The sequence below is a fragment of the Ranitomeya imitator genome, chromosome 1, assembly GCF_032444005.1.
Source record: "Ranitomeya imitator isolate aRanImi1 chromosome 1, aRanImi1.pri, whole genome shotgun sequence".
NCBI classification, from domain to species: Eukaryota; Metazoa; Chordata; class Amphibia; order Anura; family Dendrobatidae; genus Ranitomeya; species Ranitomeya imitator.
Window position 1 is genome coordinate 418,202,643 of NC_091282.1, and position 24,057 is coordinate 418,226,699.

The 24,057-nt window shown below is 40.7% G+C and overlaps 1 protein-coding gene across 1 annotated transcript; it reads right to left on the bottom strand.

The window, feature by feature from the left end:
• Positions 1-21,114: 21,114 nt before the first annotated feature.
• Positions 21,115-22,247, bottom strand: FOXB2 (forkhead box B2). Its single transcript, XM_069745475.1, has one exon. It carries the CDS (start codon positions 22,058-22,060, stop codon positions 21,122-21,124), a length of 939 nt encoding a protein of 312 aa, XP_069601576.1. The 5' UTR covers positions 22,061-22,247; the 3' UTR covers positions 21,115-21,121.
• Positions 22,248-24,057: the final 1,810 nt, after the last annotated feature.

Genomic DNA, 24,057 nt, shown 5'->3' on the forward strand with positions numbered 1-24,057 from the left:
AAAGCGAATATCCTCCTGATGCGCAGGAGCCATGCACATGGTCAGCTGGGTCCAGTACTGAGGCTTATTCCTGGCCAAAGGCGTTACATCAATTCCTCTCAATGGAATAGGATACTGCAAGGGCTCCAAGAAAAACCCACAGCACCTAGCATACTCCAAGTCCATCAAATTCAGGGCAGCGCCTGAATCCACAAATGCCATGACAGAATAGGATGACAAAGAGCAGATCAAAGTAACGGACAAAAGAAATTTCGACTGTACCGTACCAATAGTGGCAGACCTAGCGAACCGCTTAGTGCGCTTAGGACAATCGGAGATAGCATGAGTGGAATCACCACAGTAAAAACACAGCCCATTCCGTCGTCTGTGTTCTTGCCGTTCAGCTCTGGTCAAAGTCCTATTGCATTGCATAGGCTCAGGTTTATGCTCAGATAATACCGCCAAATGGTGCACAGTTTTACGCTCACGTAAGCGTCGATCGATCTGAATGGCCAAAGACATAGACTCATTCAGACCAGCAGGCATAGGAAATCCCACCATGACATCCTTAAGGGCTTCAGAGAGACCCTTTCTGAAAATTGCTGCCAGAGCACATTCATTCCATTGAGTGAGCACAGACCACTTCCTAAATTTCTGACAATATATCTCTACCTCATCCTGACCCTGACACAGAGCCAGCAAGATTTTCTCTTCCTGATCCACTGAATTAGGTTCATCATAAAGCAACCCGAGCGCCAGAAAAAACGCATCAATATCACATAATGCAGGATCTCCTGGCGCAAGGGAAAATGCCCAGTCTTGAGGGTCGCCACGTAATAAAGAAATAATAATCTTTACTTGTTCAACTGGGTCACCAGAGGATCGGGGTTTCAAAGCCAGAAATAATTTACAATTATTTTTGAAATTCAGAAACTTAGCTCTATCTCCAGAAAATAACTCAAGAATAGGAATTTTAGGTTCTAACATAGGATTCTGAACCACTAAATCTTGAATGTTCTGAACACTTATAGCGAGATTATCCATCAAAGAGGACAGACCTTGAATGTCCATATCTACACCAGTGTTCTGAACCACCCTGATGTAATGGGGAAAAGAAAGACAAAACACAGTGCAAAGAAAAAAAAATGGTCTCAGAACTTCTCTTTTCCCTCTATTGAGAAGCATTAGTACTTTGGGCCTCCAGTACTGTTATGAACAGGTGATTCAGAACCACAATGGACCTAGTGGTTAAGAGCACACAAAGTGACCTGATAGTTACTAACATAGGACGAGCTCTGAGACGTGGGAACTCTGCTGACCGCAATCCCTAATCCTATCATACCACACTAGAGGTAGCCGTGGATTGCGCCTAACGCTCCCTATGCAACTCGGCACAGCCTGAGAAACTAACTAGCCCTGAAGATAGAAAAATAAGCCTACCTTGCCTCAGAGAAATTCCCCAAAGGAAAAGGCAGCCCCCCACATATAATGACTGTGAGTTAAGATGAAAATACAAACACAGAGATGAAATAGATTTTAGCAAAGTGAGGCCCGACTTACTGAATAGACCGAGGATAGGAAAGATAGCTTTGCGGTTAGCACAAAAACCTACAAACAACCACGCAGAGGGGGCAAAAAGACCCTCCGCACCGACTAACGGTACGGAGGTGCTCCCTCTGCGTCTCAGAGCTTCCAGCAAGCAAGAAAAACCAATATAGCAAGCTGGACAGAAAATATAGTAAACAAAAGTAACACAAGCAGAACTTAGCTTATGCAGGGCAGACAGGCCACAAGAACGATCCAGGAGAGAGCCAGACCAATACTGGAACATAGACTGGAGGCCAGGAACAAAGAACTAGGTGGAGTTAAATAGAGCAGCACCTAATGACTTAACCTCGTCACCTGAGGAAGGAAACTCAGAAGCCGCAGCCCCACTCACATCCACTCATAGACAGAACCAGCCGAAGTACCACTCATGACCACAGGAGGGAGCTTGACCACAGAATTCACAACAGGAAGCGTGGTATCACAGATGAAAAACAAGGGGCGAAGTCTAGAAATCAGATGGAGTGATACACTGGTGCAGGCAGTCAGAGGAACAACGATCACTAATAGGAACACGGGTCAGGGGCTCCAGCCGGGACGCTTGAATTATAGCTGACACTGGCCCACAGGCTGCAGAGGACTGAAATAGCTCAGCCAGCTCCATAGCGAGGCAGAGGGCATTAACTCCCGCATGACCAGTCCAGAGACAAGACAGCTGAAAACAATCTCAGGACTGGACCATGACAATTGATTTGTTTATCCATATCAATATTGGGCATGGGTCTGTGGACCTTATGTATGTTTAGGTATATAGAGCTCTTTTTATCTGCTCTATATACAATGCTGCATTATATATTGTTTTGACATTCAAACTTTCTTGGCGTCCTTCACCCTAGTTTATGTCACTGTCACTTTAAAAAAAGTTCTTATCTTTGAATACTGTTTGATTATTGTATGCATGTATGTGCTGTTTTAAAATTAATGAATAGACCCTGACTGGATTAGTCCCTATACTTTAATCGCAGTTCAATGTCCTTTCATCATGATTCAGTTTGCACTTGTCACTTTAATGGATTTACATATGCATTTCTTTAATATATTTTCCATGAACTTTCCATGGGCATTCATTTTCTAAATATCACCCAGTTCTCAAAATCACTATACCATCTTATAGAGGCTGCTTTACTTTCTATATATTTGTATTTACCTTTACGCCATTGTCCTTCATAAAAATGGAGTCTGGGATGGACGCATGCGCGGTGAGCTCGATGGTCATTGATGCTGCGAACGGCGCTCGGCGATGACACATGCTAGTCACTGGTGTCATGGGGGGATTTCCACCAGACCTGCTGCTCCACTACGGACTCCCTAGGCAGCGTCAGGAATGGCCACGCATGCTCCGTAATCAAGCCCGCACCAGGCATAGCTGTGTCTCGGTGTCTTCCTCCATACCAGGTGAGTGCTAACACCTACAATACAGTGGGTACAGAAAGTATTCAGACCCCTTTAAATGTTTCACCCTTTGTTTTATTGCAGCCATTTGGTAAATTCAAAAAAGTTCATTTTTTTCTCATCAATTTACACTCTGCACCCCATCTTGACTGAAAAAAAGCAGAAATGTAATAATTTTTGCAAATATATTAAAAAAGAAAAATTTAAATATCACATGGTCATAAGTATTCATACACTTTGCTCAGATACTCATATTTAAGTCACACAGCTGACACACGATTTTGTGCCCACAATAGCGGCGGGTGGAATCGCAATCCACCTGCTGCTATTGTCCCATTAAATGCCACTGTCAAACGCTGACAGCGGCATTTAACATGCACTTCCAGCAATCGCGCCAGAAATCCGCCCATCGGTGACCCCTGTCACGTGATCGCAGGTGACTGATGGGTTAGCATGATAATCAGAGGTCTCTTGGAGCCCTCTAAGGTTGTTATAGGCCTGATTCCTATGAGCGCCCCCGGGTGGACGGTGCTAATAGCAAGTGAGGTATTCTGCTACATACAGATGATCTGATCATCGCCTTCTATGTAGCAGAGCCGATTGGGTTATGGCAGCTTCTAGTCTCCCATGGAGACTATTGAAGCATGGCAAAAGTTTAAAAATGTTTAAAAATAAATAAATAAATAAATATATATATATATATATATATATATATATATATGTTCAAATCCACCCCCCTTTCGCCCCATTCAAAATAAAACAATTAAAAAAAAAAATCAAACCTACACATATTTGGTATTGACGCATTTAGAATCACCCGATCTATCAATTAAAAAAGGAATAACCTGATTGCTAAACGGCATAGCGAGAAAAAAGTCAAAACGCAAGAATTAAATTTTATTTTAAATGCAGTAACGGGCGATCAAAAGATCGTATCTGCACCAAAATGTTATCTTTAAAAACGTCATCTCGGCGCACAAAATATAAGCTCCCACCCAACTTGAGATCATGAAAAATGGAGACACTGCGGGTATCGGAAAATGGCGTTTTTTTTTAAAACAAGGTTTGGTATTTTTTTCACTACTTAGAGAAAAAACAACCTATAAATGTTTGGTGTCTATGAACTTGTAATGACCTGGAGAATCATAATGGCAGGTCAGTTTTAGCATTTAGTGAACCTAGTAAAAAAGACAAACAAAAAACAACTGTGGGATTGCACTTTTATTGCAATTTCACCGCACTTGGAATTGTTTTCCCATTTTCCAGTATAAGATATGTTAAAACCAATGGTGTTGTTCAAAAGTACAACTCGTCCCGCAAAACATCGAGCCCTCACATGGCTATATTGATGGAAAAATAAAAAAGTTATGGCTCTGGGAAAAAGGAGAGCAAAAAACGAAAACGCATAAACGAAAATACCTCTGGTCATGAATGGGTTAAATGTATTTTTCTTGTGCCAGTTTCTGTCGTTGTCATTTTTGTAATAAACTTTTGCTTTTTTAAGATTAGATTTTGGATTTTTGACTCCTTGTCTGTTATGGGATACACAACAAGTGTGAATATGTTTTATTTGACTTCTTCAATTTGCTTCTGTTGAACACACAATGTCCAATATTTGTGCAGAATAAACATTCTTAATTCAGTGTAAGCCTTCCTTTACCATGCTAAGTAGTGAACAATAGAAATGTGGCGTGGGCAAATTGGAACAGCAGCACTTATGTATATAAATGAAAAGGGGCCTCTTTCAACAGCTTTGCTTCCTTATTTTAAGAGGCTACCAACATCAAAGATAGGATCATGGAGAAAGATGAAACAAAATTATATATATTTATCTGAATGTATTAGATGTATTAGCATGTATACACATGACTGACATTTGTGAACTGCTGTCATGTAAAATATGCTTTCTCTAGTCAATCTATCAAGCTAATCTGTTAGCTAAGAAGGTTATGAGAAATAATTGACACTGTAATCTTAAGAAAATGAAGTAATCACGGCATTAGGAAATGTATGCATTCAGTGAATTCACTTTCATATAATGAGGCTGTCTGCATGTTAACAGACTTGAGTGAGTAATTGCCTTTCTAACGGTTTCACCTAAAGCATTATATAAATATATTAATAAGTTAACAGTCAGATTGTTACGTGTAAGTGGCATTAAGGTACTGTCACACTAAGCGACGCTGCAGCGATACCGACAACGATGTCGATCGCTGCAGCGTCGCTGTTTGGTCGCTGGAGAGCTGTCACACAGACAGCTCTCCAGCGACCAACGATCCCGAAGTCCCCGGGTAACCAGGGTAAACATCGGGTTACTAAGCGCAGGGCCGCGCTTAGTAACCCGATGTTTACCCTGGTTACCGTTGTAAATGTAAAAAAAAACACTACATATTTACATTCCCGGTGTCTGGTCATGTCCCTCGCCTTCAGCTTCCCGCACTGACTGAGCGCCGGCCGTAAAGTACAGCGGTGACGTCACCGCTGTGCTGTGCTTTACGGCTGGCCGGTGCTCACCAGTCAGTGTGGGAAGCTGACGGCGGAGGACATGACCAGACACCGGGAATGTAAGTATGTAGTGTTTTTTTTTTACATTTACAATGGTAACCAGGGTAAGCATCGGGTTACTAAGCGCGGCCCTGCGCTTAGTAACCCGATATTTACCCTGGTTACCAGTGAAGACATCGCTGGATTGGCGTCACACACGCCGATCCAGCGATGTCAGCGGGAGATCCAGCGACAAAATAAAGTGCTGGACTTTCCCCAGCGACCAACGATCTCCCAGCAGGGGCCTGAACGTTGGTCGCTGTCACACACAACGATTTCGTTAACGATATCGTTGCTACGTCACAAAAAGCAACGATATCGTTAACGATATCGTTATGTGTGATGGTACCTTTACCCAACAGTCTGCTCCGCTATAAACATTCACTGAGGATATAGATCAATTGATATTGATCTGAAATCTGGGATCTCAGAAATCTGGGATCTCTTGATAGATAGATAGATAGATAGATAGATAGATAGATAGATAGATAGATAGATAGATAGATAAAGTGGCCAATTCATGTGTGCCCATCAACCGCACCAAGGTGACCTCCCTTTGATGGGCCCCTAGTCCACTGTACATACCTCTCTTGAGCTATTAGCCTACAGTTAAATGGACAAAACATGTCTCTCCCTGGCAATGATCCTACAATTCAAATGGGTAAGTAGAATTGATATACATCACCTGCTGGTAAATGGGAGGAGTACATAGTCAGGCTGGAGGCCAATTTATGCGCTAAGAACGTTCATTTTTGTAAGTTCATCTTACTGAATAATAATACAGTTTAGAGAGGATGAAAGGACAGCTGGAATTTTGAGGAGGTTATAATAAAATAACTAGACGTTGATACCTAGCAGTGACAATGTTTATATGACTATCTTGTAAGAGAAAAATGAATGTTTTAATTCTTATTAATTGACTTTCATGAACAGGAAAGTGTTCATCACAATGAATACAAAGTGTAAGGTGGCTGCCTGACACATAGTGTATGGGACATATGCATCACAGAGGTGCATGTCCTCTGTGAAATAAACCTGGAGTAATGCTCTAATACACATGGTACTAAGAGGTCTTAATCGGCCATGTTAGGGCCAGGTCTTATTGTGAGCAGCTGAAGAGTTAGGGAGGGACGGCTGCTCACTATATCTCCATGCTAGGGTGGGGTTCATATTGTAAAATGGGGCCTGTTTATCTGACACATGGTTCTGTGCATGGAGGTGTGTAGACCTCCTACATTGTGTGGCTTTGCAAAGGGACTAAGAAGCTGGACTCTAAGCCAAGCGGGTAAACCCACACTATTGTATGGACTGCTTACTTTATGTTTCACTTTGTGCCGGACAAGGGCTATATTTACATTTTCTTGTGATGTGGTTTATGAGGACTCAAACAAACCAGCCAGACTAGAAGACACAAAAGAGAATAGTAAAACCAAAAACACTCAGTTTGAAAAAATGTTGCAGTAATCCGCAAGTGCTAGTAAAAGATGTAAAAAACAGGGTATTTGGTTGATACGTTTTTTGCAAAAAATGTATACTAAGCTGCTCTACCAATCTTCACAGTATACCCTTATCAGAGCACTCCTAACTAATGTATGCAATCCCTATCTGATGTATTTAAAAACCTGATCATCTGTATATAACCTGTGTGAACAGGGTTCAGAGAGGAAAAATCCATGTGTGCATACAGGGTAGAACAGCTTTTGTGCAGATAGCCCAAGAGGAGTGGTGGAACTCCCCAGTCTTGTAGACACAAGAGAACAACGTATCAACCAAATACCCTGTTTTTTACATCTTTTACTAGCACTTGCGGATTACTGCAACATTTTTTCAAACTGAGTGTTTTTGGTTTTACTATTCTCTTCTGTGTCTTCAGGTTTCTTGGTGGTGTGTGAACATGATCATACAGACTTGTTCACTGTGAAACCAGCCAGACTGTAGAAACGGTTCCTGTGATACCTCATATCGCTCCCAAGTGAGTAGCATTGTTGCAAAAGTTAAAGACGTTGTCGATCACAGACAAACAGTTATTTATGCTACCCCTACAATCAAGAATCTTGCTCTTGGCAAATCTGGAAACAGTTTTGTAAGGAAGAGTCTTGGCCAGGCCAGGGAAAATAAAATATTACATGAATGGCTATGTAAAACATGTTCATCTACTGTGGAGTAAACTATGCCATACAATATTCTGTTTGCTCAAATCCTTATGATACTGTATGCCTCTTGGGTAAGTATGTCCATATGTGCCACGATTTGTATGACGTCTTCACAGAATTAATGGATTGTACAGTGTAAACACAATGAATATTTACAATTTTTATACATATTAAGATACAATGAATTAAAAGATCTCCCAACATAGGCAGGTACAGATGTATGTAGGTAATTGTACCTATAGAAACTTTTATTATGGAAGGAAGTATGTTATAAAATACTGCTAGAAGGTAGTTTGATACAGAGCAAAGATAAGTCCTCCAAGTCTATGATTTTGTCGGACTGCGGTGACAGCTGTTTCCTCGGTATAATTCATGTAATTACACAGACAGCTATAATAACTCCAGCACTGTGCCTCACAGGTAGTGTGTGTGTGGTATGCCAGCTCTAACTGTTCATCCTGCTCACATATTACACTCTGTTATACACTAATCCTTTGAACTAATCACAGTTTGTTTCAGATATACCCAAGCTGCAAATGTTTCATTGGGAAAAATACTCCTTGATCTTAATGAATTATGATCATTATTTTGTGTCTTGTTTGTGTAATATTTAAAGAAAAACTTATTTTGCGGGCTTAAAGGGAACCTGTCACATCAGATAACCTGCAAATATTGGGTTAATCTGCAGGTTAATAGCATTGTGAACAACAACGAGCTACAGTATATAATGGCAATTAAAAAAGATTGTATTTAGTCATAATTTAAATTTGTACATAAATAACACTAAAGTATTCAAGGTAACTGCAGAGAGCCAGTACGCTTTGTATAATACAGTGATAGAAGTGCCTGCACGCTGCAGTGTAATTAAAGCCACTAAGGGTATGTTTCCACGTTCAGGAAACGCTGTGTTTTTGACACTGCGTTGAGCCGCAGCGTAAAAAATGCAGCGTCCAGATGTTACAGCATAGTGGAGGGGATTTCATGAAATCCTGTCTCCACTATGCATTAAAAGATGCATGAGGCAGACCCGCGGAAACGGACATGCGGCGCTTCTTTTAAGGGCGCAGCATGTCCTTACATTGCAGAAACAACGCAAGGACAAAGCAGGTGACCTGCCAGTGACCTCAGGTGCAGATTTGGTCAGGATTTTACCTGCATAAAATCCTGACCAAATCCTGATGCAATCCTGAACGTGGACACATAACCTCATATATTACATTTAATAGAGGGATATACTGTTCGCTGTCGAATTATTAGGCTAATGGTACAATGTAAAGGGCAGCACTTACATGAATGTAGGAGTTGTGTGTGGTGTCCCTGTCGCCCCAACGCACGTTTCGCTTCTTCGTCAGGAGAACGCTTGAATTCTTTGGTGTTATGTACAAATTTTAATTATCATTAAATAAAATCTGTTTTTATTGGCATTATAGACTGCAGCTTGTTGTTGTTCATATATCTAACTCAGTTCATGTGCCACCTTATCTTGATCTATGGGTTTAATTTCGTATTAAGGTTGATAGCGTTGTACTGGTGCCTGGCTGCCGTGCTGCAGCACCAAGGAGAAAACTAAGTTTACTTCTCCTGCAGTCATGCAGGTGAGACGGCTACAGTCACCACTCAGTATACGGTGTATACTGTGAGCAGCAGCTGTAGCCATGCCCCGGCACCTAGTCTGACACCCAGCATTATAGTGCATCAGGGCAGAGCTGGCTGTCGGTCAAAGTGCCAGGGCGTGATTATAGCTGCTGCTCACAGTATACTGAGTGGTGACTGTAGCTGTCCACCTGCATGACTGAAAGCCGGAGGCTCCCCGGAGAAGAAAAGACAGTTTTCTCCCTGGTGCTGCAGCACTGCAGCTAGGCACCATTACGGCCACCACCAGTGATGGACACAGACGGAAGAGGGCCCCTGTGCAAGAGCAATATATCGGCCCCACTTTGACAGGACCTTCTTCCTGATTTGAAGGTGAAAGTGGGCCCCTTTACCGCTTGGGTCCCTGTGTGGCTATATATGATATGTCTGCCCCTGGCCACCACTTATAGTGCTGTGAGCAGTGACCATAGCTACACCAGCACACCTATATGACTGAAAGGTTCCCTCGAGGAATAAAGTTAATCTTTTTCTGGGGGTCGCACTTTCAGTACAGTGGCTGGGCATATTTCTAACACTATTAACCAGCAGATTAATCCTGTATCTGTAGATTAATAGCATTATCACATGTGATGAGTTCCTTTTAAATGGGTTACAGCAGCTCCAGGAGGAACGCTAGGAAGAGATAGGTGGTGACTATGGCGTTGCATGGTATGACCTTGGAGGGGGTTGCAGTTTGAAAGAAAATCATTACAGCATTGCACCGCCGTTGACATGTTTGCTGCTTATGTCTCTTTGTCCTGTACTTTGTGAAAGATAGCGGTGCCACCCTGCACCCTTCTTAGTGTTCACTGATCTGTCTGCAATGTGCATTCAGCATTGCAACACAACGACAACCATGGTACCTTCCCCTCTGCCTTCAAACATGCCACGATCACACCTATCCTCAAAAAAGCTAATCTTGACCAACTGCTAAGCCCAGCTATCGCCCCATATCACTGCTCCCGTTTGCTTCCAAACTCCTTGAGCAGCATGTCCATGCTCAACTTTCCTCCCACCTCTTATCTAACATTCTTCTTGACAACCTCCAATCTGGCTTCTGCCCCCACCACTCCACCGAAACTGCTCTGACCAAAATTACTAATGACTTACTCACAGCCAAAGCTAACAGACAGTTCTCTATCCTGCTCCTTCTCGACCTATCCTCTGCTTTCAACACAGTCGACCACTGCCTACTGCTACAGATTCTTTCTTCCCTTGGCATCAAAGGCCTTTCCCTGTCCTGGATTGCTTCATACCTTTCCAACCGCACATTTAGCGTTTCCTATTCCCACACTACCTCCTCATCCCGCCCTCTCTCTGTTGGAGTCCCTCAAGGCTTTGTCCTAGGGCCCCTACTTTTTTCCATATATACCCTTGGCCTAGGACAACTAATAAAGTCCCATGGCTTCCAGTACCACCTGTATGCGGACGACACTCAGATCTACCTCTCTGGCCCAGATGTCACCTCTCTGCTGTCCAGAATCCCGAAATGTCTGTCAGCCATATCCTCCTTCACCTCTCGCTTCCTAAAACTCAACGTAGACAAAATCGAACTCATCATCTTTCCCCCATCTCACGTATCCCCCTACCTGAACTATCTATTACGGTAAACGGCATCACGTTCTCTCCTGCACCTGAAATCTGCTGCCTCTGGGTAACTCTCGACTCTGCCCTGTCCTTCAAGCCACACGTTCAAATTCTTGCCACCTTCTGTCGCCTCCAACTCAAAAATATTGCCAGAATCCGTCCCTTCCTCAGCCCACAATCTAATAAAACTCTTGTGCATGCCCTCATCATCTCCCTCATCGATTACTGCAACACTCTCCTCTGTGGCCTCCCCGCTAACTCTCTTGCACCGCTCCAGTCTGTCCTCAACTCTGCTGCCTGGCTAATCCACCTCTCTCCTCGCTACTCACCTCTGCAAATCCCTACACTGGCTCCCAATTCCCCAACAAATCAAGTTCAAACTACTAACAGTGATCTACAAAGCCATCCACAACCTGTCCCCTCCCTATATCTCTGAACTAATCTCCCAAAATCTTCCCTCACGTAATCTTCAATCCTCCCAAAACCTCCTACTCTCCTCCACACTTATTTGTTCCTCACACAACCGCCTCCAAGATTTCTCCCAAATATCCCCCATCCTCTGGAACTCCACGCCTCAACACGTCCAATTATCCACCACCCTCGGATCTTTCATATGGAACCTGAAAAACCATCTCTTCAGGAAAGCCTACAGCCTGCAATAAGCATTCTGCCGCATCACCAACCGCCAGAGATGCCGCATCACCAACCGCCAGAGCTGCCACGTCACCAACCGCCAGAGCTGCCGCCTCACCAACCGTCAGAACTGCAGCCTCACCAACCGCCATAGCGGCCGCCTCACCAACCGCCAGAGCTGCCGCTCCCCTGACCTTCTGTCTCCTCCCCATTATCCCATAGAATGTAAGTCCGCAAGGACATGGTCCTCTCCCCTCTGCACCAGTCTGTAACCCCTTTTCTCATGTACATCACCATAGAATTAATGGCGCTACATAAATTAATAATAATTATAATAATAATAATTTGGGTGAGCATCTGAACTTTTTCTTCTGTGTTACAAAGAGACACTTAAAAGGAATCTGTCTGGAGGATTTCATGTCCTAAACTACTTACATGTGCATGTAGCTCTTTTAAAGTCCAGCAGTATCTGTGCCAGGCCAGTCCGTTCCTCCGAGAAATTAGCATTTGAATTGATATACAAATGAGGCTGAAGACCTGAAATCTCTGTCACTCCAGCTCTATGGAGTGCCACCTCCTACAGCTTGAATGATGCTTCTTTTGCCTTAAGTCACACAACATAAAGGCTGTCAGTCAAGCAGGATTAGGTTGCGCTGGGATTGGAATAGAGCTGGAGTGACAGAGGCCTGAGGTCTACAGTGTAATTTGGCTAATAATTCAAATGCTGATTTCTCAATAATGGAAGAACTGACTGGTCATGCAAAGGTACCCAGAGTGATCCATTAATAACCAATAGAGTCTATTTATTTGTTTGCATCAGTTATACAATGTATCCATTTTGAACATTATTCTGTTTGCCCCTGAAAACAGTACGGAGTGACAGAGTGACAGAATCATAAAATGCAGGTGTGAACATGGCCTACCTCCCTGGGGAAAGTGGGACAGAATCATAAAATGCAGGCATGAACATAGCCTAACTCTCTGGGGAACGTGGAACAGAATCATAAAAGCAATTGTGAACATAGCCTAACTCTCTGGGGAAAGTGGGACAGAATCATAAAATGCAGGTGTGAACATAGCCTAACTCTCTGGGGAAAGTGGGACAGAATTATAAAATGCAATTGTGATTGTGGCACCCCAGGAGTTCGGGTACCACAGTGGTGCTGCCTTCCTCTCTGGAAGGATAATGCCATGCCTGGAGACAGGAGGGATCCCTTTGGCAGGTAAGCTGTACATGCAACACTTTCTGACTCCAGGCCAGAAGGGGGAGCTCAAAATCTGGTTTATGGGGAGCTTCCCTCAATATACATCCTGGTCTGGAGGAAGAGTTAGTTGGCAGCAGACAGTGAGGGAGTACAGAGGAACAGATGAACTACTGGAGACTGCGATTGGGCCTCTCAAAGCTGAGCACAGAAACCGAGCACCGGGAGCCCGAGGTTGTGGGCAACTGCAAGTCCTACAGCAGAATCGGAGGGCAGAGAGCTGAAAGTAACTTGCCCATATTAAACCTGAGGTACAGCAGCAATCCAGATGCTGGAGTCACTGTGTAAAGAGACCTCAGAGAAACGGCTCAAGCTGCCTATCATGCAGGCACTGTCCTAGGACAGGAGAGATCAAGGACCTTGTTAGAACACTACAGGTAGCAAGGCACTAATAGACCAGCGCAAAGTGGAAAGCTCCCAAACTGACCTGTCAACGGGGTTTCCACCTGTCTTCAGGCTGCCTGGACTCCATCTACACCTGTTGCCGGTGCCCTGGACTGTGGCCTACTACCATCAGTAAACCAGGTAAAGACTGCAACCCTGTGTCCTCCGTTTATTTACTGGCAACCCACCATCCTTGTCCACTACACTAGGAGCCCTGGGAACCCGGATTCACCAGTGGGAAGCGTCACCATCTATGCTGCAGTAACATCACCCCAGGGGACCCCTTCAAGCAGTGTTGGTCCCCTCTGACCGAGAACCACAGGTGGCGTCACGAATATAACATTTATTACAACTCCCCTTAAAAGACCTTTCCCTTTACTTGAGTGCCCAGGGCCATGGACCAGGTCGCTGCCACTGTGACCACCCCTTTAATTGTGACCGGACCCAGTACTGAGTATCCCCACTGCCCTATTGGGCGACTCATGAACATAGCCTAACTCTCTGGGGAAAGTGGGACAGAATCATAAAATGCAGGTGTGAACATAGCCTAACTCAGTGGGTTATGGATTCTAGGGCTCCATTTGCTTCATCTGCTAAGGGCACCAGAATAGAGTAGATGGGCAGCCATCAGACAAGGATTGATTCTTTAGTTGACCTTTATGGAAGGTTTCCGCAAAATACAACATAATAGACACCTGGAGTGGTTCCATTAAGACCTGTTAGTAGCAGAGTAAGCTATATTACTGCTATCCACCTGGGTTAGTAGCAGCCTGTCACAAGAATTTCCTAATATTTGTTTGGAAATAGGATCATGGGGCAACATGCCTACGGCATACACAAGTCCTTCATGGGGTCATATAGAGCTCCTGCAGCTTCATAGTATGGAGTCATAGGCAAAACAAAGGCTGAGACGGAGAAATCTTACATAGCAAAGATGCATTTCAGGGTTATTTTTTCTGTTATTGATAAAGATTCTGAAAGAAAAATACTCTGAATGCCTTGTTATGAAATCAGAAGCATATGGGTTAGAGTATGGTTCCATGCATTTCCATGGGTCCAATTTTGTATAACTCAGAGGTTATGTCTATTAGGCTTTATTGTTACTTAAAGCGTGCATTTAATTTACCAAGGAGCATCAAGCAAGTCTACACATAAGAAGTAATCAACTGAACTGATACCACGAGTATTTCATAATCCTAAGAAGTGGATACTCAGCCAGAAATGTATACCAGGAAACAGATGGAACATTTACTGACTTTGAACCTGGATTATGCTTTGTAAGTCAATCTTGACTCCGAAAGAGTGCAAGCAATATAAATAGTCACTAAGAACTTCATTCTGCATATTAAACAAACCCTTTAATTAACAGGCCCCTTGTGTTATAAGGACATACCTTACACAGAACCAGAGTTCTGCTCACACTTGCCTATTAAAAAATCAGTCCCATTCTCATCCCGGATAGTAGGATGATTTTTTTCTCACTTGTCTGTAAGCTGTCCGTATGCAATCTTATTTTTTTTTTATATTTATTTCTATGATTTATACACAAATGTGAGCAAGCCCTAAGTCTGGTGCTTGAAAAATAGCCAAACTCTTTTATGTTAAGAAGAAGCCTATGACTCCAAACCTTACAGAGAACCCTCAGAAATAAATATTTATTCAGCCTAAGTTAATGTTATCACTTATTGAATGTATCATTTAACAGAGAATATTTTTTACAAGACATGCACCAGATCAGTAAAATTGGTGCTAGAAATATATACAGTTGGGAAAATAAGTATTTGATACACTGCCGATTTTGCAAGTTTTCCCGCCTACAAAGAATGGAGAGGTACACATCAACTGTGAGATACAGAATCTAAAATTAAAAATACGAAAATCACATTGTATGATTTTTATATTAATGATAATAATAATAAAATAATCTGTATTTATATAGCGCCAACATATTCCGCAGCTCTTTACAGTTTAACAGTTTCATAATTTACATTTTATTGCATGAAATAAGGATTTGATACAATTGAAAAATAGAACTTAATATTTGGTACAGAAACCTTTGTCTGCACTTACAGCGATCAGACGTTTCCTGTTGTTCTTGACCAAGTTTGCACACACTGCAGCAGGGATTTTGGCCCACTCCTCCATGCAGATGTTCTCCAGATCTTTCAGATTTCGGGGCTGCCGCTGGGCACCATTGAGTTTCAGCTCCCTCCAAAGATTTTTATTGGGTTCAGATGTGGAGACTGGCTAGACCACCCAAGGACATGAAATGTTTAATAATAATAATAATAATCTTTATTTTTATATAGCGCTAACATATTCCGCAGCGCTTTACAGTTTTGCACACATTATCATGTTTCTTACAGAGCCACACCTTAGTTGCCCTGGCTGTGTGTTTTGTGTTATTGTCATGCTGGATGACCTAACCACGACTACCATCTTCAATGATCTTACTGAAGGAAGGAGGTTGTTGGCAAAAATCTTGCGATACATGACCCCATCCATTCTCCTGTCAATATGGTGCAGTTGCACCTCCCCAAGTATGAAAAGCACCCCCCCAAGTATGATGTTTCCCCCATCATGCTTCTTTGTAGGGATGGTGTTCTTGGGGTTGTACTCATCTTTTTTCTTCCTCCAAACACAGCGAGTGGAGTTGATGCCAAAAAGATCTATTTTGGTCTTGTGACCACATGACCTTCTCCCATGCCTCCTCTGGATCATCTAGCTGGTCATTGTCAAACTTCAAATGGGCCTGGACATGTGGTGGCATGAGCAGAGGGACCTTGCGTACCCTGCGGGATTTTAATCCATGATGGTGTAGTGTGCTACTAACGGTAATGTTTGAGACTGTGGTCCCAGCTCTCTTCAGGTCATTGACCAGGTCCTCCCATGTAGTTCTGGGAAGATTCCTGACCTTTCTCAGAATCACCCTTACCCCACGAGGTGAGAACTTGCATGGAGCCACAGACTGAGGAAGATTGACAGTCATCTTGTGTTTCTTCCATTTTCTAATAATTGTGCCAGCAGTTGTTGCCTTCTCACAAGCTGCTTCCCTATTGTCCTGTAGCCCTTCCCAGCCTTGTGCAGGTCTACAATTTTGTCCCTGGTGTCCGTATACAGCTCTTTGGTCTTGGCCATGGTGGAAGGGTTGGAGTGTGATTGATTGTGTGTACAGGTGTCTTTTATACAAGTAACAAGTTCAAACAGGTGTAATTAATATAGGTAATGAGTGCAGAGTAGGAGGGCTTCTTAAAGAAAACCTAACAGGTCTGTGAGAGCCAGTGTTTTTGCTGATTGGAAGATGACCAAATATTTATTTCATGCAATGAAATGCAATTTAGTTCTGCAAAAATCATACAATGTGATTTTCTGGATTATTTTTAGATTCTGTCACACAGTTGAAGTGTACCTATGATAAATAATTACAGACTTCTCCATTCTTTCTAATGGGAAAACTTGCAAAATTGGCATTGTAACAAATATTTATTTTCCCCACTGTACATATATCTGCATGTATTGTGATGCAATAACACATTCCAGCCCCATTTCGGCTCTCTAGTAAAACTCTTCTATCAGATATGCCTGGCTTGATAGAGTATATGCTCGCCAACAGATTTTCGGAGTACAAAATGCCCCATGTGCTTTATATCTGCTGTGCACATTAATGAGATTTAAAGGGGTCTGTAAAAAATTAGAAAAACATGGCGGCTTTTTTTCTCAAATCTTGTCTACGAGCATACTTTGGTACTGCAACTTAGCTCAGTGAAGTGAAAAGGTCTGAGGTGGCAGTGGGGCGGTTTCCCAATTCTACACAGCCTTTAAAAGCCACATCTAAATTATAAGGCGGATTATCATACAAGAATCTTGGTCAGATACTATAAAAATGTAGTATAGTTAACTTTGCATATATTACTTTCACTGCAAAATCCGCACGCTATTTTTTTTTTTTTAATTAATTAAATGAATGTCATCTAGTGGGTATCTAATATGACTTATTTAAGAAAGATATTTTGTTAATATCAAGGAGAGAAAACATGTCCTCATTCTGTAATCTTACAGCTCTGTTCTATTTCTATTGATTAGGAAGGCTCCAATTATGTGAGCATTAAAAGCAAACATAGAAGATATATGAAAAATGTGGTTGACCCGACAGAACCTGCTGAGACGAAGAACTTCCCATTGGACAACACCAATGTTATATCAGAACAAATTAGTAAAATATTCAGATGTCAAAACTAAATTCTGACCATTATAAATGTGTTCTTCAAGATCAGAAAGTTTATGTAATACATACCAAATTTTAAAGCCTTTAGGATGCCTAGAAAATTCCAATGCAAGATTATTTTTTTACTTGTTTTTCCCCCTTAACTGTACCCTCATTTGTCATTTTCCGTTCAAATATATTATTATCACATTAGTAAGGGCTGACATTCTGCAATATTGAGTTTACCAAATGCCTTGTGTATAGATTTAGGGTAAAGGAGGGATTTCATTACCTGTCAGTTCATGCAGCAAAGCTAGAACTGTGAGTTTGGCTTGAAAACTAAAGAGTGCTGTCCTAGTTATGTCCCATAAGATCCCTTTAAAAAGTGTGGTAAATATCCCTTTAAGAGTATATTCCGGTAGAAATGTCAACAATTTTTATGAAGATTTGTAAAAATTCATGTATATGTTGCAGAAATAATTCAGTTATATATGTATGTGTATATATATATATATATATATATATATATATATATATACACACACGTATATATTTCCACATATATATATATATGTATTTATATATAAATATATATTTATGCGTGTGTATATATATAGATAGATAGATAGATAGATATAGGATATATATATATATATATATATATATATATACACACACACACTATATATATATATATATATATATATATATATATATATATATATATTAAGATTTGGGATTTGATTTATAAAATGGTGCATTTCCTACTGAAGCCACAAAATCACTCTTGAAATATTAGTTTTCAGTGGTGATAACTTTTACTTCTTTTTTTTCTATTTTTCTACCATTTTCAGAAAGTAAAAAAATGTAGTACAATTTTTAAAACATTTGCAGATTTTTGTATATTTGTTCTTTAAATCTTTTATTTTTCTAGAGCAGCATGCTTTACATTGCCAATAATTCCACTTTTTGATAGAGTAATTTGATGTAAAGTGTGCATTTTCCATGACAATGTTTTCTGTGACTTTCACTGATCATCAGATAACAAGCGCCGATATTTGAGGGTTGCTGGGCATTAGGTTACTGCAATGAATAAAAAGTACACCCCATAAACAATATTAATAGAAAGAACAGATTGCTTGCAGCCCTTAGAGATGCAACGCATGAAGCCCTAAGAATGGAAATGAAAAGGCAAGAAATAAGCAATTAAATATATAACCAAATCAGTGTTATCGAAGGCTGGTGGTGCACTAAATGCAGAAATAATTCCGCGCAAAACAAAATAGACACGAAAAAAAAGCAGGAATATGGAATATCGTGCAGGAAAAAAATCCGCACAGTAAAGTCTCCTGTCACAATAATAATAATAATCTTAAAAATTAAGGGGTAAATAATTTCATAGATACAAACACAGGGCGAGAGAACTAGAGATTTAGTGATATTCAGTTCTAATGCATAGACTACAGGATAAATTACACCATCCTTCTAATATATGTATGCTGTAATAAAAGATTGTCACCTATGGAGCTAACAGCAGAAACCTAAACTGCAAGTACATTTGTTTTTATTACAGGTTTATTATATGCTTTTACTTCTTTTGTTTTTTTTTAATTAATTAATATATATATATATAGTTATTAATTCAAAATGCGGTAATAATGTAGTTAATCACATTTATGCCATATACTTTAGAAAGTGTATTAATAATAATAATATTCTTCTATGTGGTCCTCCTGATAGTGTATGGGGGCTCGGCTGTCTGATCACCACTTTCATTCACATTTCTAGCAGTTATGTGACTGGACTTCCAGCCATCTATCATTTCTGCTCATTTGTCTGCTGCCTTTCGGTGATTTTCCCTTCCGATGTCTCTTATCTGCAGCGGTAATTAGACGTCCAGCACAGGACGTGTTTTATCAGGTCTTTTACTCCATAGAAAAAGACAAAAAAACAGCTTTGTAAAGTATATCGTTATAGATAATTTGGGGGAAGCATTAGAAATGTGTTATTAATTTACTGCACTTGGTGAACGTCATTTTCTCTGACAAATTCTCAGAACAAAATCCGTCAATCCGTATGAAGTTTAGTGCAACACATCACTGCCTGGGGGAATGGGGGGAAATGGGGGCAAAGCCAATAAGGCTAATATTATACTGGGGGATGTGTGCTGAGCTACATGTCTATAACCCAGGGGTGAAAAGAAAAATAGATCATTCATTATACCTATCGGTCTATCATTGTATCTAGCTCATATCTGTATAACTAATATCTATCTATATATCTATCTATCTATCTATCTAATATCTATCTAATATCTATCCCATATCTATCTATCTATCTATCTATCCCATATCTATCTATCTATCTATCTATCTAATATCTATCCCATATCTATCTATCTATCTATCTATCTATCTATCTATCTATCTATCTATCTCTCTCTATCTATCTATCTATCTATCTATCTATCTAATATCTATCAATCAATCAATCTATATACAGCTCTATCTATTAATCTATTTCATATTTGTCTACTTATTTATCTATCTATCTCATATCTATCTATCTATCTCATATCTATCTATCTATCTATCTATCTATCTATCTATCTATCTATCTATCAATTAATCTATTTCATATTTGTCTACTTATTTATCTATCTATCAATATATCTATTATCTATCATCAATTTATCTATCTATCTATCTATCTATCTATCTATCTATCTATCTATCTATCTATCTATCTATCTATCCCACATCTATCTATTTATCCATCCATACATCTATCTACATCTATCTATCTCTTTATCTATCTGTCGCTTACATGTCTTACTTTCTTTCTTACTCTCATTCTTTTTCTTTCTTTCCTTTCTCTCTTTCATTCCCTCTCTGTATACATTTTTTCACTTGTCGCCACACATATGTAAAGTTCATCAGTGACATGTTCCTGGCATCTACAGAGAATGTTCCGCTAGCTGTATGGACCGGACAGTCAGTCAGTGACAGCACGTCCCTCCCAATCAACAAGTTGCTGTAAAACACATAGTAGGAATAATACAAACCATCAGGAAAGACTCTAATATTTACACACAGAAATAAAACGCTGCAGAGAGTCACTTTGAAGTTTCGTTTAATAATAACCCATCAGCACAGACAGGGAGGATAGTCATTAGACAAGTATACAATGCATCAGTAAGAGAAGGGACAGGACACACAGTGGCATCTACATTGTGCTATAAAGTGCTTACTCCTCCGTTGTATGGGGCACAGGCTCCTGCACCCATCACTCTGATCAGAAGCATTAGTGGAATCAACACATTGGATTCTATAGAAGAAGTGGAGAGACTTTAACTATCAGCCGATATGTAGTGAGCGGTAATATCTCTATGTACTGTATACAAAGGAAACACAGGAATAACATCAGTCTACAATCACTTATTTACCCCACATTATAGTGTTCGTGGGTCCCAGGCACAGTAGAACTTATATGTCTGTGTGTACAGCTATCTAAAAATATATGTGTATATATATATATATATATATATATATATATATATATATATATATATATATATATATATATATATATACATATATATACATATATATTATAATATAGATAAATGGATGGATAGAAGTATCTATCTCTATAAATATATATATATGAATATATACACATAAATGTATATACACACACACACTATAGATCTGCTGCATTGCTGTTTCTGGGTGGTAAGTCAGTGCCTATGAATGGACCAGTACAGAGTGCAGCATACCAGTCTCGCTGTCTGAATGGTTCCCAGGTGCCTGCTCCAGGAGTGAGGTTACTGCCGCCTGTGAAGCTGTTGGGGAGCACATAGAAGGGTTTACAGTCAGGTTTGGAATAGCAGATATGGGTGGGAGAGACGCCGTTGGCTTAATTGGCACAGGCACAGCTGGAATTGTCTGACTAGGAGCATGGCATATTGTTTTCATGGGTACTCCGAAATGTCCATATTCTTGTGACACTGCCATGCTTGTCATAGAGTCCATCATGCCAACATGTGGCCACATGGAGGTAACCATGTTGCTAAGTTGACTGGGCACAGGATATCCCAAGTGATGCATCATAGATGCCAAAGGAAGACCACTAGTCATGACCCCCTTATAATCTCTGCCAATAATGTTCTCTATTGCAAATGGGTGCTTAAATCCGGTGGACTGGTTGTATGGCTGAAAGTGGGGGAGTCTTCCAATTCCAGCCACTGTGGGGCTATCAGAAGTTGGAAGACCCAGTTTGGTTTGATTGTGTGGGTGATGGAAATAATGAATCATCTGGTGATTTTTAGAAGCTAAATGTTCTGCTCTGTGTACCTTAAACCTCTTTCGTCTCCTTAGGAAACTTCCATTTTCAAACATGTCTCCACATTCCGGGTGCAAAGCCCAGAAGCTCCCCTTTCCTGGCTGGTCAGGTCTTCTTGGGATCTTGATAAAGCAGTCGTTGAAGGACAAGTTATGCCTCAGAGAGTTTTGCCACCTCTGGGTGTTTTCTCTGTAGTATGGGAACCTGTCCATGATAAATTTATATATGTCACTAAGGGGTAGCATTTTCTCAGTGGAGCTCTGGATGGCCATGGCAGTCAATGAAATATAAGAGTATGGTGGCTTCTGGTCACTGTAGGAGTTTTTTCCTGGTCGAGGCATGCTTGTGTCTTCAGCAGTTAAATGGTTCTTGTAGGATAACTTGGCTCCAAGTCTCACATCACCGGCACAAATCTTATCATGTTAAACATGAGACCTATTTATATCAGCTCCAGGTCAAGTTGTCTTCTCAGTCCTCTAAAAAAAATAGGATTCTGAAGTTAGAACAAGTCAGCAAGCCATGAGGATCAGACTCTTCACACTACAGATGCAAAGTGACTTCCAGAAAAGAATGAAGAACAGAGTTGATCAAGTAGAAGATGCTAAATGAGTCTCATCAGCAAGCTAGAGCAGCATCCAGACCTCCAGAGTGTCATCCTTCTCAATGTGCTCCTACTGGATACAGAGGGAAGGTGGTGAGGCTCTGCCTGGGGAAGCAGATGAGCAGGAGATGAAGAAGCTCTGGTTTTGTACTGATCACAGAGATGCTGAGACCCCCGCTGCTGCCTCTTCATTATCACATGACAGTCTCTGAGGGGCTCCACACAAGACAAGGTCTCATCTGGTTGACTGAGACCTAAGGAGAGCCAATGCACTGGAAGAACACGGTGTGAGGTCGTCCTGGAGAGGGCTTGGCTGGGAAGGTATGCAGCACTTTGATCCTTTTCATTGACAGCTTTCCAGGCATTAAGACCTCAAGGAGTTCTCTGCTGCAGGAGTTAAGTGCAGAAGATCCAGGACCACTAAGGGAATTCTCACACTCTCCCTGGTGTTCTATAGAATCTTCTATACTGGGGACTTGCATTCTGTGATTTCTGTGCAGTTCTTAAGCAGCACCAAACTACTCAAATAGTTACCTAAAAGTGCTTGGGGCTTCAATAGAAGAGGACAAGGGTGCTTCACAAATAGGACCTTTTTTCACCTAATTCTTAACTCGGTAATTAGAAAATGTTCCTTGTGATGCTTGTATAGACGCCACATTCTTTGATAGGTCATTTCAGAAAGTAATTCTCCATTATGCAGAGGAGTAATCTGCTCTCACTTTGCATGCACTTTGCTAATCTTCTGTTATAAAATCACTTTACCCTTTTGTCCTCCAAACATCACAGGCTTAGCACACCTCTGATATTATATATATATATATATATATATATATATATATATATATATATATATATATATATATATATATATATATATCTGTATATTTCCAGATTTCTTGTTGCACCAATGCACCTGACATTCTTAGAGAAGGTAAGTCTGTTGCCCTTTGTCAGTTAAGCAGGGTTTCCACATACCTTGGTTATCTATATCATTTAGCAGCTTTTTTTTTTACAATTTTTTTTTTTTACTGCAAATTGGTGAGCAGGATGGAAAACAAATTGCTAAATATAGTTTTTGTTTCTTGTCTGTCTTTTTGAAGGGTCCAGCACAACAACTATTCACATTGATTAATGTGAACAAACCCATAACAATCTATGTCATCCATTCTTGTATCAGTTTGGCCAGATATATGGAGACCTGAACTTACTGGAGTCATTCTGGTGACATTTAGATGAGCAGAAGAAAGGAACGTGATGATTAATTATAATGATGACCCCTGCAGTTTGATTTGTATGCATATATAGTGACATTCTTATACTGTGACATCAGTACAGAACATGTGATATTCTGACATTTGTATTATATGATTTCAACAGCAAATTGAGCAAACCCAGTCAATTAAGAAGCTCCTGAACTATTGTCTTTTTAGGCTACGTTCCCATGATGAGCTTTTGGAGAGGTTTTGATGGTGCAGATTTTCTGCACCATTTATGCACCGATTAAGTAAAATTGGTCACTTGCATTTTTATTGCTTTTTTTGTCATTTGTTGGTACGTCCTGTTGTAAATAAATCTGCTTTGTTTTTCTTGCCTCCTGGTATTTGGCTTCAACAACTTTTTTTGATAGAGTCACATTCGGATTACTTGCGCAGATCATGCGTTTCTTCGGAGCAAACTCACAAAAAACGAATGTGCGTTTTTTACCTATGGATTTCCTGCATCTAAAGTAAGTCTGTG

Excerpts from the sequence above, each read along its gene's own strand:
- FOXB2 (XM_069745475.1), bottom strand. The coding sequence starts at position 22,060 with ATGCCTCGACCAGGAAAAAACTCCTACAGTGACCAGAAGCCACCATAC.